Source organism: Lepisma saccharinum, chromosome 9 (genome assembly GCF_977018435.1).
Source record: "Lepisma saccharinum chromosome 9, izLepSacc3.1, whole genome shotgun sequence".
Taxonomy (NCBI): domain Eukaryota; kingdom Metazoa; phylum Arthropoda; class Insecta; order Zygentoma; family Lepismatidae; genus Lepisma; species Lepisma saccharinum.
In genome coordinates, this window is record NC_139237.1 from 85,662,405 (window position 1) to 85,674,394 (window position 11,990).

At 37.4% G+C, this 11,990-nt stretch overlaps 1 protein-coding gene across 1 annotated transcript; it reads right to left on the reverse strand.

Moving 5' to 3' along the window:
* Positions 1-177: 177 nt before the first annotated feature.
* On the reverse strand, positions 178-5,582 carry LOC145992531 (uncharacterized). Its single transcript, XM_083128888.1, has 3 exons — positions 5,447-5,582; positions 3,053-3,118; positions 178-1,716 (listed from the first exon to the last, which is right to left on the reverse strand). The coding sequence occupies exons 2-3, from the start codon at positions 3,101-3,103 to the stop codon at positions 178-180; spliced, it is 1,590 nt and encodes a 529-aa protein (XP_082985014.1). The 5' UTR covers positions 3,104-3,118; positions 5,447-5,582.
* Between the last annotated feature and the right edge of the window lie 6,408 nt (positions 5,583-11,990).

Consider the following 11,990-nt stretch of genomic DNA (forward strand, 5'->3'; position numbering starts at 1 on the left):
CTCAACACTACTGGTTTGATAATATATTTGCGTTTATCTAGATATAAAAAAACTATACAAGTATATTCACATTTTTAAATTATTATTGTAACCAAGAGCTGCTTATGCTGAACATTGTTATTTTATTACATTATACCACATCACAAAAGTATGTGTATCACAATAATGTATTTTCTGTTACTGTCTTTTTGTGGGCATACTAGTAGCACGTTTCATATAATGTGGTTGCGAGCACACACATGTACATTTTGCTCCATCCCTAAACCAATGTGTAGATGAACTCTCGTACTGGTAGGATTGCATTGCAGATCTGTAAAGATTAATTTGGGTTGCATCGCCTTCACTGTACATACCACCTGTGTTGTCAGTATTAAATGAATTTATTTGTGAATACATTTTTTCATGTTCTATCATTACCTTTTGCATTTTAGATATGGTGGAGCCAGGATTGTTATCTTCGTCGTTGCTGGACGTGTTGTCTTCATCCGATGAGCCTTTGCTATTTGCTACATCATCTTCGCTTGAGGTAAGTACCAAATCTTTGTCTGTATATACTTGCCAGTTGCCTATTGTTGTGTCTTGTTCGTTTTCATTCTCTTGTGAACCTAAGTTCGGATTATTCGTGTTGCTCTCAGGAACGTTAGAGTACAAGGGCACATTTTCTGGATGTTCAACACCTTTCCAATCATTGTCAGGCAGACTTGAGTCAGTATTAAGAGAACCTGGGTTGTTGTTCATAGTATCTGTGTCTACTGGATTTGGTTCCTCGTTTTCTTTATCGCTAGTAGGTGAATTTTCTATTATTACGTATTGGTTTTCTCTTTCATTATTAAAATCTTGCTGACTAGATGAAGGAACAACTTCTTCCTTGGTATTAGCTGGTCCCGTTTCGTCGGATTCTACCGAACTATCCTCGCTACCAGTAGATATGAATTCGTCGTCGGACACCACGAAGGAATCTACTTTAGAACTTTGATAAGGGCCCTGGTTATTGTCTGTATCAACTATTGGATCTTCGTTTTGATGTTCTACTTGAATCGATTCGTCGCCATTAATGTCCGAGTTGCGAGCATATTCATGATCGGAGTACACACCAGAATAATCTTCGGTTTCGAAAAGATTCGTTGTACTACTCTCCGTACCGTATTCCAAGTCTGAACCGTCATCGGGAAAAACTCTGATGATATAGGTTCCAGGTACACTTCTAGAGTCGTCTGTTGCTTGATTGGGATACTCGTGGGAAGCAACAACAACAGTCTTCTTACCGTAATAAGCCGTCAGCATCTGCGATAGGACATCGGTCATTTTCTCGGAAGTCGTGGTATCGTTCGATTCACTACGAAGTTGTTGAGCCCCAAGTGAGGAAAAGTCTACCCCAGTCTTTTCCAATGAATATATTCCTATTTCCTGTACCTCGTTGTGCGAGTTTCCATCGGGGACACTGCTTTCACCATTTTGCGAACTGTCCGCGGACTGTTCTGAATCGTTTTCAGAATACTCTTGTTGATTTGAACCGTTCGAGAGCTCGCCCTGTTCCTCCCGTTTGGCATTTGTTGAAACCGATTCCACTTCCTGCAATTCTCTGGCACCTTTCGAACCAGATCTCGATTCACCGCCAGAGTTTACCTCTTCTTGATCGGAAAATTGAGAAGTTAGATCCTGCCCTTTGGAATTAGCTTTGTACACCTCTGTTTCTTCTTTAGTCTTAGCAGTTACCTACAACACAGAGGATAAGAAATTAATGCACAAGCACACAGATAAAGCGTTTTGCTATTATAGGACCAAACGTACCAAAAAAGAGAGAGGTAATATTGAAAAATTCACATTGCCAGTGATCGAATTGAAGAGAGTACAGAAGGATGGGAGGGGACCTCAATAAATTTCTTTTCCTCTCCTACTAGAAGATAATTCAAATCGTTATTGCAATAGCAAAAGTGTATTTAATTGATATTGGGAAAGCTGCTTAAAGCGGTAATCCCAAATAAAAGTAAATAAAAAAATAATAAAAGTGTATTTGTTACGATTCGTAAAACTGTCATAGTTTAAAAAAAAACTTTGTATAATTTCAGTTTCAGTATTTCCATTTTTTTCACAGATTTGCAGTCCTCACTTTTCCTCCTTAAAATTAAATACTAAGAATTTAAATTATTGAGAATAATTAACATATCTATAATAGTATATATATTCTCATATCTTCCTTGTGTTGGGTACGAATTTAGAAATGTAGGGTCAGGCGAAAAACGACCTCCTTCATTTCAAAGACTGAACTCATTGCTAACAAAGTTTAAAAATGTTTTCCATTGAGGAGGCATGAGAGTATATCGAATCACATGTGGAAGTGGAAAACTATTTTCACAGTAAAAGTTCTGAGGTAGATTGGGTTCAACTAAGAGATAATTAGTGTTGCCCACGAGACGAGACTTTGGCCTGTCTCGTCTCGTGGAAATGCTGTCTCGTCTCGAAAATATTCGTTTGTCTTATGACACATGGTCAATCTCGTCTCGTCTCGAATTTTTAAAAGCCTGTCTCGTCTCGTCCCGTGGGCAACACTAGAGATAATGCAAAGCATAACTGCTTGCGTATATTCGATTTTGTTTCTTTATTTTTCGACTGTGTTATCAAGGTTAATGGTTGAGTAACAATCCACGAACAACGAACGTTGTACATTAGAAATATTTGACATTCCAGTACTGTTAAGAAGAATGTATATAATTCATTTTTTGGTTTGATGACATTTCGGTCGAGGCTGTAAAAAGTGTGGTGCAAATACTCAGACTTGGTGTAGCAGAACACTCCTTTTGATATAAATGTGTTCAACGTCAGCTTTAGTGCAATGTTACACCATTGGCTGTCAAACAGGACCAAGCATAGAGAACTAGAACGAATATGCTACAAAGTTGCAAAAATGACAGTAGTAGCTACAATTGGTGTAACACAACCTACATGAAAATTAACGCGCACACTTTTTTACACTCAAATTGTAAAAAACTGACAAAAAACCTGTCTTAGTATTTACTAATATCAGTGGTATAAGAATAAGGATTGGACTTACCACACAATTGTGAATTACGCAGGTCAGTATGATGATGACTTTCAGGAGCATTTTGCTGTCGTTTACCTGAAATTATACACAGTTTTAACTTCTTTCTTTCCTGTGTTTCTGCACATACAAAATAATGTACAGGATATACGGGGGGAGGTATATAAAGGAGGATGAGGGTGGAAATTTTGCTTCTCGTTAAATTAATGGCTTTTATTGGGGCTGATATATACGCAATTATTGTTTGGAAGTAACTAGTTAATTGTAACACAGGTACAAATAACGGTTAGCCTACTTCTTTGGAGCATTTCTTACTTAACTTGCTAAGTATCTGTAATAAACGTAACGTGATCAACAGTTTTTTTTTTTACCGTTACAACACTTCAGTTGTTAACTTGAAAATTAGTAACGTGAGAGAAGAGCTAAATCTGGTAACTAAGATTTCAAACTATATGTCTTCTCTGGATGTTAAGGTAAAAGGATGCAACTTGTCATTTCTAACTTAGTGCGAATACTTCAGTGCTTTCGGTGGATTGAGGCATTAATTTGAAACGTGATAGTCGGGCTAGAAGGAAGTCATGGTGTAATAAGAGAAAGTGTTTAAGAAGATAAAGCCTATGCATATATAGAGAGGGGTGAAAATAAATGAATGTCCATTCGAGAAAAGTTGACTTCTTGTTCCAACTTTATTTGTTGCAATAATATAACATGAAGATTTTATTATGTACCAAAACATGCAAGATATAATTCTTCATATATTTATATTATTACAATTAATGATCATAGATTATGTGTAATTAGTTTGGAAGAAAATTAAGTAACTCTAAACCTAACTTAGATACTTTGGAAGTAACTTTAACTGAGTTACTTTTTAAAATGAGTAACTAAGTTACTTGTAAACAGTAACTTCGCGAACACTGATACATAATATATCGATGTTTTTAAAGAAGTTGCCCGCTGAATATTTTTCAAACAGTCACACACTTGGTGGCAAACTTGATTAATATTTTTCTGTCAAATTTATTGTAAAAGCACTTTGTACTTAAATCTTTCGTACCTTAATGTCAAGCGTGATTGTGTTAAGCAGCGTCGAATTAACGACCCCTTGATGACTTTCCTATTACAGTAACACCTCGTTATTCCGGACTAATGGGGGGGATAGGTTAACCGGTTAAACGAAAGTCCGGATTAACTGAAATAACCTAAAGAACAGTAGAAAGTGCATTAAAACTCAGTTTATAGCAACAAAACACGTTTATTATGGTGTATTTAAAGGGCATAGGCCTAAATACACTATACAGTACAGTAAAATGTAAAGCAATACTGTACATACGACGAATGCGATTTAAAGCCTTGCGTTATGCTTTTTTTTCTTTTTTCTTTTGGCCTTTTGCCTGTCCGGATTAAGCGAAGTCCGGCTTATCGGGCTCCGGATTAACGAGGTTTTACTGTATTATGATGCACGCAAGGATTTTGCTTTGGATTTGCGCTTATTTTCCCTCACTTTTCTACCTTTTAGGCTAATCGCGACGGCGATATGAATGATTGTTTGTAATTGATGGAAGGGGCAAGCCAAAGAAATGCCCAGAGCAGGCATGTCGTAGTGATGTAATGCAAATATTTTCGCTCCATACATAATTTGCACAGGCAATAAGTAAAATCTTGTTAGAATTCATGAACAACAAATATGTCAAGTCAATTGAAGATGTTTGTTTTAGTCGAAAGTGTAATTAGTGACAAGGACTAGGACTAGATGTTGGTTCGGTGGCCGAGAGCATTTAGTTTGCACAACTTTTGATCTTGATACCGATGTTCCGGGTTCGAGTCTCGTCCTTGACGTGGGTGTTCTTTGTGAGTGTCCCTTCGTCAGGTTCATCTAATCAATCATCTTCATCGTCGCGAACGTCGCACGACTTGTGGCGGAGTGGTTAGCATAGCGCACTACGGACGAAACCCGCGTGTTCTTTGCGGGTGTCAGCTTCAGAAATGTCATCATATCATCATCAGCGTCGCGATTTAACCAGAAGTGGCAGAAAAGCGACGCCAAATAACATAAATCAACATCAAATGAAGGGTTAGTCAAACTCCATGAAATGAAATTTTAATTGCAAGACGTTACTAAACATTAAAATAGGTACCAAAAACACATGATTTCTAACAATGGAAGTGTCAAATGTATGAAACGAAAGAAAGCATGTTGTAAAGTCCAGTACAGCATAGCTACACATGGCAGGAAATAACACACTACCTCGCTCAGGACAGAAATTTGACTTACCTGTTTTTTTCCCTGACCTTTCAAACCAAAGTAGCGTGACTTGTAACAAAATAATTTTCTGAAGACAAACTTCGAGCACATTTCAAAACAATTACGTTTTAACAAAACCAAACTGTCTTTTATTTTCATACCTGAAAATCCTACTGTTTTTCTCGTGGTGGAGAAAGAAAACTCTTCACTGCTTCCGAAACTAACGGATATAATTATTGCCCACAAGGCAATTCACCTACCACTCGCTTTTCACAGTGGGATTTCAGTGTGTTTCTCTAATCCCTTCCTATTCCAATGTAAACCTGTTTAACTCCTGCAGGGTTGTCGATAAAAAATTTAAACCAGCTGGAAGGGACAGATTGAAAATATTTGTGCGAAGAGAAATTTCTAGAAAGTTGCTTTGACCGGATATTTATCGCTTCTTCCTCACATTATCTTCCTTCAGAAAACAAAGCTGTTATCTTTACAAGTGAGGAGAAAGTCGCAGAGTGGCACTGTATCGGAAATTTATGACAGAAAGAGCTCTGTATTCTGATAAGTTTATAAAGCGACGTGTACAATTTATTCACGATGTATTCTATTGTACAGTATTCACCCAAAAGTTTTTGTACAACATTATACACTAGGCAACCCAACTTACCCAAGGCTCTGGTGGGTTGCATAGAGCTAGGATCAATTTCAGTGTTGCCACATGCACAATAGATGTGCGTGAAATACATGAAAGTTTTTTTTTAAAAGTATTGCGTGTTTAAAAATACAAATAATTTATTATTATATCACAAATAACAAAATACTTTACGAAAATAGTTCCCCTACTTAAGGTGATCTCTTAATCCGGCGAAGATTTGAGGATTTACGTCATCACGCCTGTGTAAGCTTATTGGGTAACTTTGGTCACTAGTGGACAGAAAATTTTCGCATTTTACCCGAGTACTAAGAAAGGATGTTTCTTGAGAACAATTTTTAAAAAAATATATATTTTCATTTACTACATCAACATCCCTAAAATTAATTAATTTTACTCTCGAAATATCGTTTTCTTTTCACACATTTCTTTTTAAAAATTTAAGTCCAGTTTATGCACAGATATGCTAATCGGGACTGGACCTTCAGTTTAAAGTGGGATCCGAACCACTATGCGCCTCCACCGGATATCGAACCTGGGACTCCTTGATTACAAGGAGATGACGTTACCATTACGACAAAATGAGGCCACACAAAATAAAAGAAGGGAGAAGGGAAGATGAGACGAAGGGAGAGGAGGGAAGAAATGAGAGGAATGGAAAGAGGTGCGTGAGGGAGAGGAGAAGAAAAAAGACGAGATCAGATGAGAGGAGGAGACGAGAATAGAGTGAGTGATATAATCCTCCCGAGCCATATCAAAGATTCGGTCATATTTAATATTATTCTTAATTATTTTGTTTTTCATATTAACTATAAAACGTTATGGAAGATAAGATATTTAATAGTTGACCTAATAACATAATTTTGTCATACGAGTAGTTCCGTGTTTATTATTTGCAAGCTTCTTGAAAGCAAAATTTCTCATTGTTGACAATTAGTCAAAAATATGTGTTCTCAGTTTAGAATAAAACTATTATGAAAGCCACAAGAGCTAAATTTCAGTTGGAGTTATTAGTAATATAAGCCTTATGGACATTGGAAAGAAGTTTCTTTAACTTCTTTAACATAGAAAAATGAACATTATGGAACATACTGTTTAACCTTTAAGATATTGCCATTATACACAAATTAATTATATATATATCACAGCTGTAGCTATTTTTATCTTTTGTGTCACGGGAGGCGCTCTGCTTGGAATGCGGAGGGCATAAATACAGCCTCGGAACCTAATTCGGGGGCATTTTCATCACAGACTCCGATGGATTAAAATCTTAAATACACAGCTCCCTTTATGGGAGGGTTCAAGAACTTAGTCTTCGTTCTCAAATTAGCTTAGAGACATATTTATTCTGTCGTATGGGTAGGTTCGCCCTGTGGACATGCTAACATGTCACGATACGAAAGAATAAGTTCATTTAAACTTTATTCTGAAGCTTTCTGCAATTTTAAATTATATCTTCGCAAATTAATGTTACATTTCAACTCGGAACTTACTGTTATTCTGACGCATGGGTAGGTTCGGCCTGTGGACATGATAACATGTCACCATGCGTGAGAATAAGTTAATTTACGATTGCTTTCAACCATTGTGATAATTCAGTTTGATTTCTTCGAAACTTATACATAATATATTTTCAGTTTGCAGGTCTCTCCCCAGCCATGCAGCTAAGCTATGATGATTTTAAAAGGATGGTATTTGTTTATTTTGATTTTGAGCGTTTTCTCTCATCAGTTGTTATGTTTTCCTTCCCAATTTTACGTAACGCTATGCGTCGCTCTTCATAGTCATTCACCTGTTGATATGTGCTGATAGGAATATTGGCAGCCCTGAATGGACTCTCCTGGAATTGGAGGAAAGGAAATGAAGGGAGAGTGATGATGGCACCTTACAAGAGGATTAGAGAGTCGAGGAAAGGAGAAGAGCGAGAGGAGAGAAGTGGAGGATAGCAGGATGGAGATAACAGGGAAAGGTCCGAGAGAATAAGAGGAGAACTGCAGGAAAGGAGGACAGAAGAACAGAGTGGAGACAAGAAGAGGAGAAAAGGAGACAGAGGAGTTGGAGACAAGAGAGGGGAGGTAGTTCCGATTGTGTCAAGAATTGATCCATAGATCGAATTAGCAGCGAAAAACAAACATTTTTAAATGGCGATCTATTCTCAGGGCGAAATGCTTTTTGGTTGAGTTCATAGCAAGATAAGATCTTCCGCATGAGATTTTCGATTTTATCTGGGATTACACCACTGAAAACATGAATTAATTTCCATGTTTATAACAAGTGCTCATTTTTTTCCCATTCTCAGTTCGTTGAAATTGAGATATTATTATTTAATATTTCATTATTAATGACAAACAGAATCATTCCATTTCACATGACGTGGACGATGAATACAATGCGATGTGGCTAAAACTTACAAAAAGTTTGTGCCATCATCGGGGCAGAATGGGCGCCCATAAACTATTTAATGATTGTGTCTAAGTTTGTAAAAGGCTAATATTTTCAAAATTGAAAACTCATAGGATAAGTGGAATGCCGAAAGTGAGAAATGATACTTATATCATGTAAGAACTTGCAATTAAAAACCCAATAGAAATATTTGTTCACAGGAATAAATATAGCTAGCATAAGGACAGATCTCTAACAAGGAAATAAAATATATCCATTAAAAGCTTCATTATTCAATTTTTAAAACTAATTCATTTATTCATTTGCTTAAACACGAGCTAACATTATACTGTGTGTGTGGGAACTAAAATATCCTTACCTATTAAAAGCTGAGGCTGTAAAGAGGCACTCAGCACACAGAATGACAAACACAGGAAAAACACAGCCTTACGGAGGATTATACTGGCCATGGGTCGAGATGCCCGAGTCTTGTCGGACTGCAACATTGTAGTTGTCAGGGTATGTATACTGTGTGGAAGTGCAGTTGACTTTTGGCTGCTTTACCAGGAGATTTCCCCTTACACCCCAGGCTTCGAATGTACACGACTCGTTTTGCTTCTTCAAGCATTATTCACTCGAGCAAATAAGCTCGCAATTCCATATGCTATCTAGCGTCGTCCGTGTGAACTGTCTGGTGCTAGAATGAAATCCTGCAGCACACTAATACCTATCAATACTATGCAGGGTGTACCTCAATGAAGGAAAACCATAATAGTAAATGTAGGGGTGTATCCAGAAAAAAATTGGGGGGTCCAGCCTGGGGTGTCCATCCCCCAAGACCAATGGCGCGTCCCTCTCCTCTGCAATAGTACGAGTATAGTTATCTTGTCTTTTTATTTTATTTTTTTGGTGTTTTGTTATTCTTTGATTCTCCATTTCAGAATTGAATGTGTGCTGACACCTTTCAGAAGCAATTTGGAATAATTTGCTGAACTCTTCGTCTGAAATCTCCCGTAGTCTCTGAAGCAGTTCTGTGACTTCTCTTGGCTAAGAAAGAGCAGAGGCTCAATTGTGATGTGCAGTGAAACTGAAAACATTTTCACAGATAAAGAGTACAATTAAGAAAGTCCCATTTCAATTGGGACTAGATCACTTGTTTGGGATGGTTCACTCGGACAGCTCTTAACTGACAATGATTGATTCATTTGGTGTTTTAAGTCCACTTCGTGCACAGAAAGGCTAATCTGGACTGGACCTACAGTTTAAAGTGGGATGCGAACCACTATGTGACTCCACCAGGTATCGAACCTGGGACCTCTTGATTACAAAGTGATAATGCTACCACTGCACCATCGGGGAAACCCTGACACGTTTCTGGACAAGATTGAAGAAATTTAACAAAAACATGAAGCGAATCATGTTTCTCTACTAGAAATAGAGTTTCACACACTGACAATAGCTTGTTTTTACTGTCTGCAATATATTTGTTTTTAGTATTTCACCTCTGCATGTATTATTTCTAAAAAAAACACAAACTTCACATATTGTACCAAAATAGTTTTCCACTAAGAAATCAACTTTTTAGTGGATGTTATGTTATTTTTAGAACCCACAAACCGTGCACAGAGAGAATTTTCTACACATGCTACATCAAGTGTCTCATCAGAAAGTATGCTGAATCTACCATAATATTTTCAAAAAAGGAAGGAATTTGGGAGGGGGATCCAGACCCATCAGGACATGCCCTTGAGTAAATGATGTAATTTATTGTGCAACTCTCCATAAATAAATGGGAAAATATCTTCAGTCCATTGCATGATTTCCTAAATCTAAACCGCTTGGCCGAACAGACAATTTTGCAATGGGGAACACACTGTCAGCATTAGTGGCGTGGATTTCATGGAAGTGTTACTGGTAACGAAATCTTGTTATTTTGATTATTATTATTGCTATTATAATGACTTAAAGTAGAATTGAAAATAAAGTACAATTCAGACAATAAATCGGAACATTGGGTAGGCAGAATTTATTATGACTTACAAGTCGGTGGATATCAACAAACACAATTGAATGTACGAGGGTCACTATTTATATTTTCAGCCTTGGCAACACTGATTGAAGTTAGGCGCGATTTGACGTTTGCACGGAATCGTCTGGCATTTTTGACCATAACGTACTTCAAATGTTTTGTCAATAGCTTCATTTGTGTTGTTTATGTTGCCTTGGAGATTGCGCGACAACAATAAAATGGAATTAACTCGTGAACATTTTCGTGCGATGATTTTTACGATTTTCGACGTGGATTATCAAGACAAGAGTGCATCGATCAACTTACTTCCACATTTGGCGATGAAGCCCCATCCTTTGCCTCTGTGAAACGCTGGTATAACGAATTTAATCGTGGCCGCCATTCGCTCACCGATGAGATTCGCGAAGGTCGTCCAAAATCAGTTGTTGTTCAAGAAAACATTGATGCTGTGCAAAACCTAATACTGCAAGATCGTCATGTGACATACTGTGAGATTGAGCCAACCATAGGCATTAGTTCCACCAGCATATATAAAATATTACATGATCATTTAGCTGTGAGAAAGGTATGTTCTCGTTAGATCCCACACAATTTGACAAAAACTCAAAAAGACGCTCGCGTCAATTGGTGCAAACAAATGCTCAATAAATACAACCGTGATGCTTCAAAAGACGTATACAAGATTGTAACAGGTGACGAATCATGGATATATGCATATGAGCCGGAACGTAAACAGCAGTCGACTGTATGGGTGTTTCAAGATGAACCCAATCCAACAAAAGTTGTTCATGCTCGAAGCACATCGAAACAAATGGTCGCCTGTTTTTTCGGGAAAACTGGTCATGTGGCAACTGTGCCTTTAGATGAACGTAGAACGGTCAACTCTGAATGGTACACAACAATTTGTTTGCCAGAGGTCTTCGGTCAAATACGGAAAACAAACAAACGCCGTCGGATCATTCTTCATCAAGGCAATGCCAGCAGTCACACATCTCGTCTAATAACAGATTTTATGAACAGTCAAAAAATCGAATTGATGGGTCATCCGCCGTACAGTCCTAATTTGGCACCCAATGATTTCTTCTTGTTCCCGAATGTCAAGAATAAATTGCGTTGACAACGACTTTCGTCGGCGGAAGACGCCGTTGATGCGTTCAAAAACCATATTATGGAGGTGTCTCAAGAAGATTGGAAAAACTGCTTGACAAATGGTTCGAATGAATGCAAAAGTGTATTGACCATAAAGGAGAATACTTCGAAAAACAATAAAGCAGTTTTCAATGCCAAATTCCTGTTTTTTCATTGTTAGGCTCAAAATATAAATAGTGACCCTCGTAATTCAACGAAATGTCAGCTTCCAGAAGAGGATTTTTTCTGTGTCAGCCATTTCTAATGTGTCAGTTCACAATGAAACTTATTTGATTGTAGGCAAGCTGTTCTCTTGCTAGAATACTATGATATTTTCATAAATGCCCTATGTGAACTATCCCCATGACCAAAATTTGAAAATGAAAATATAGAAAACTTCTATTTCTCATCCAATTCTACACTAAAACGAGCAGTCTTATTATGTAGCTACGTATTAGTAGCATTGCGCACACACATAATCAATGTTTTCACAGAAACAGGTGGTGTATTTATGGCCACT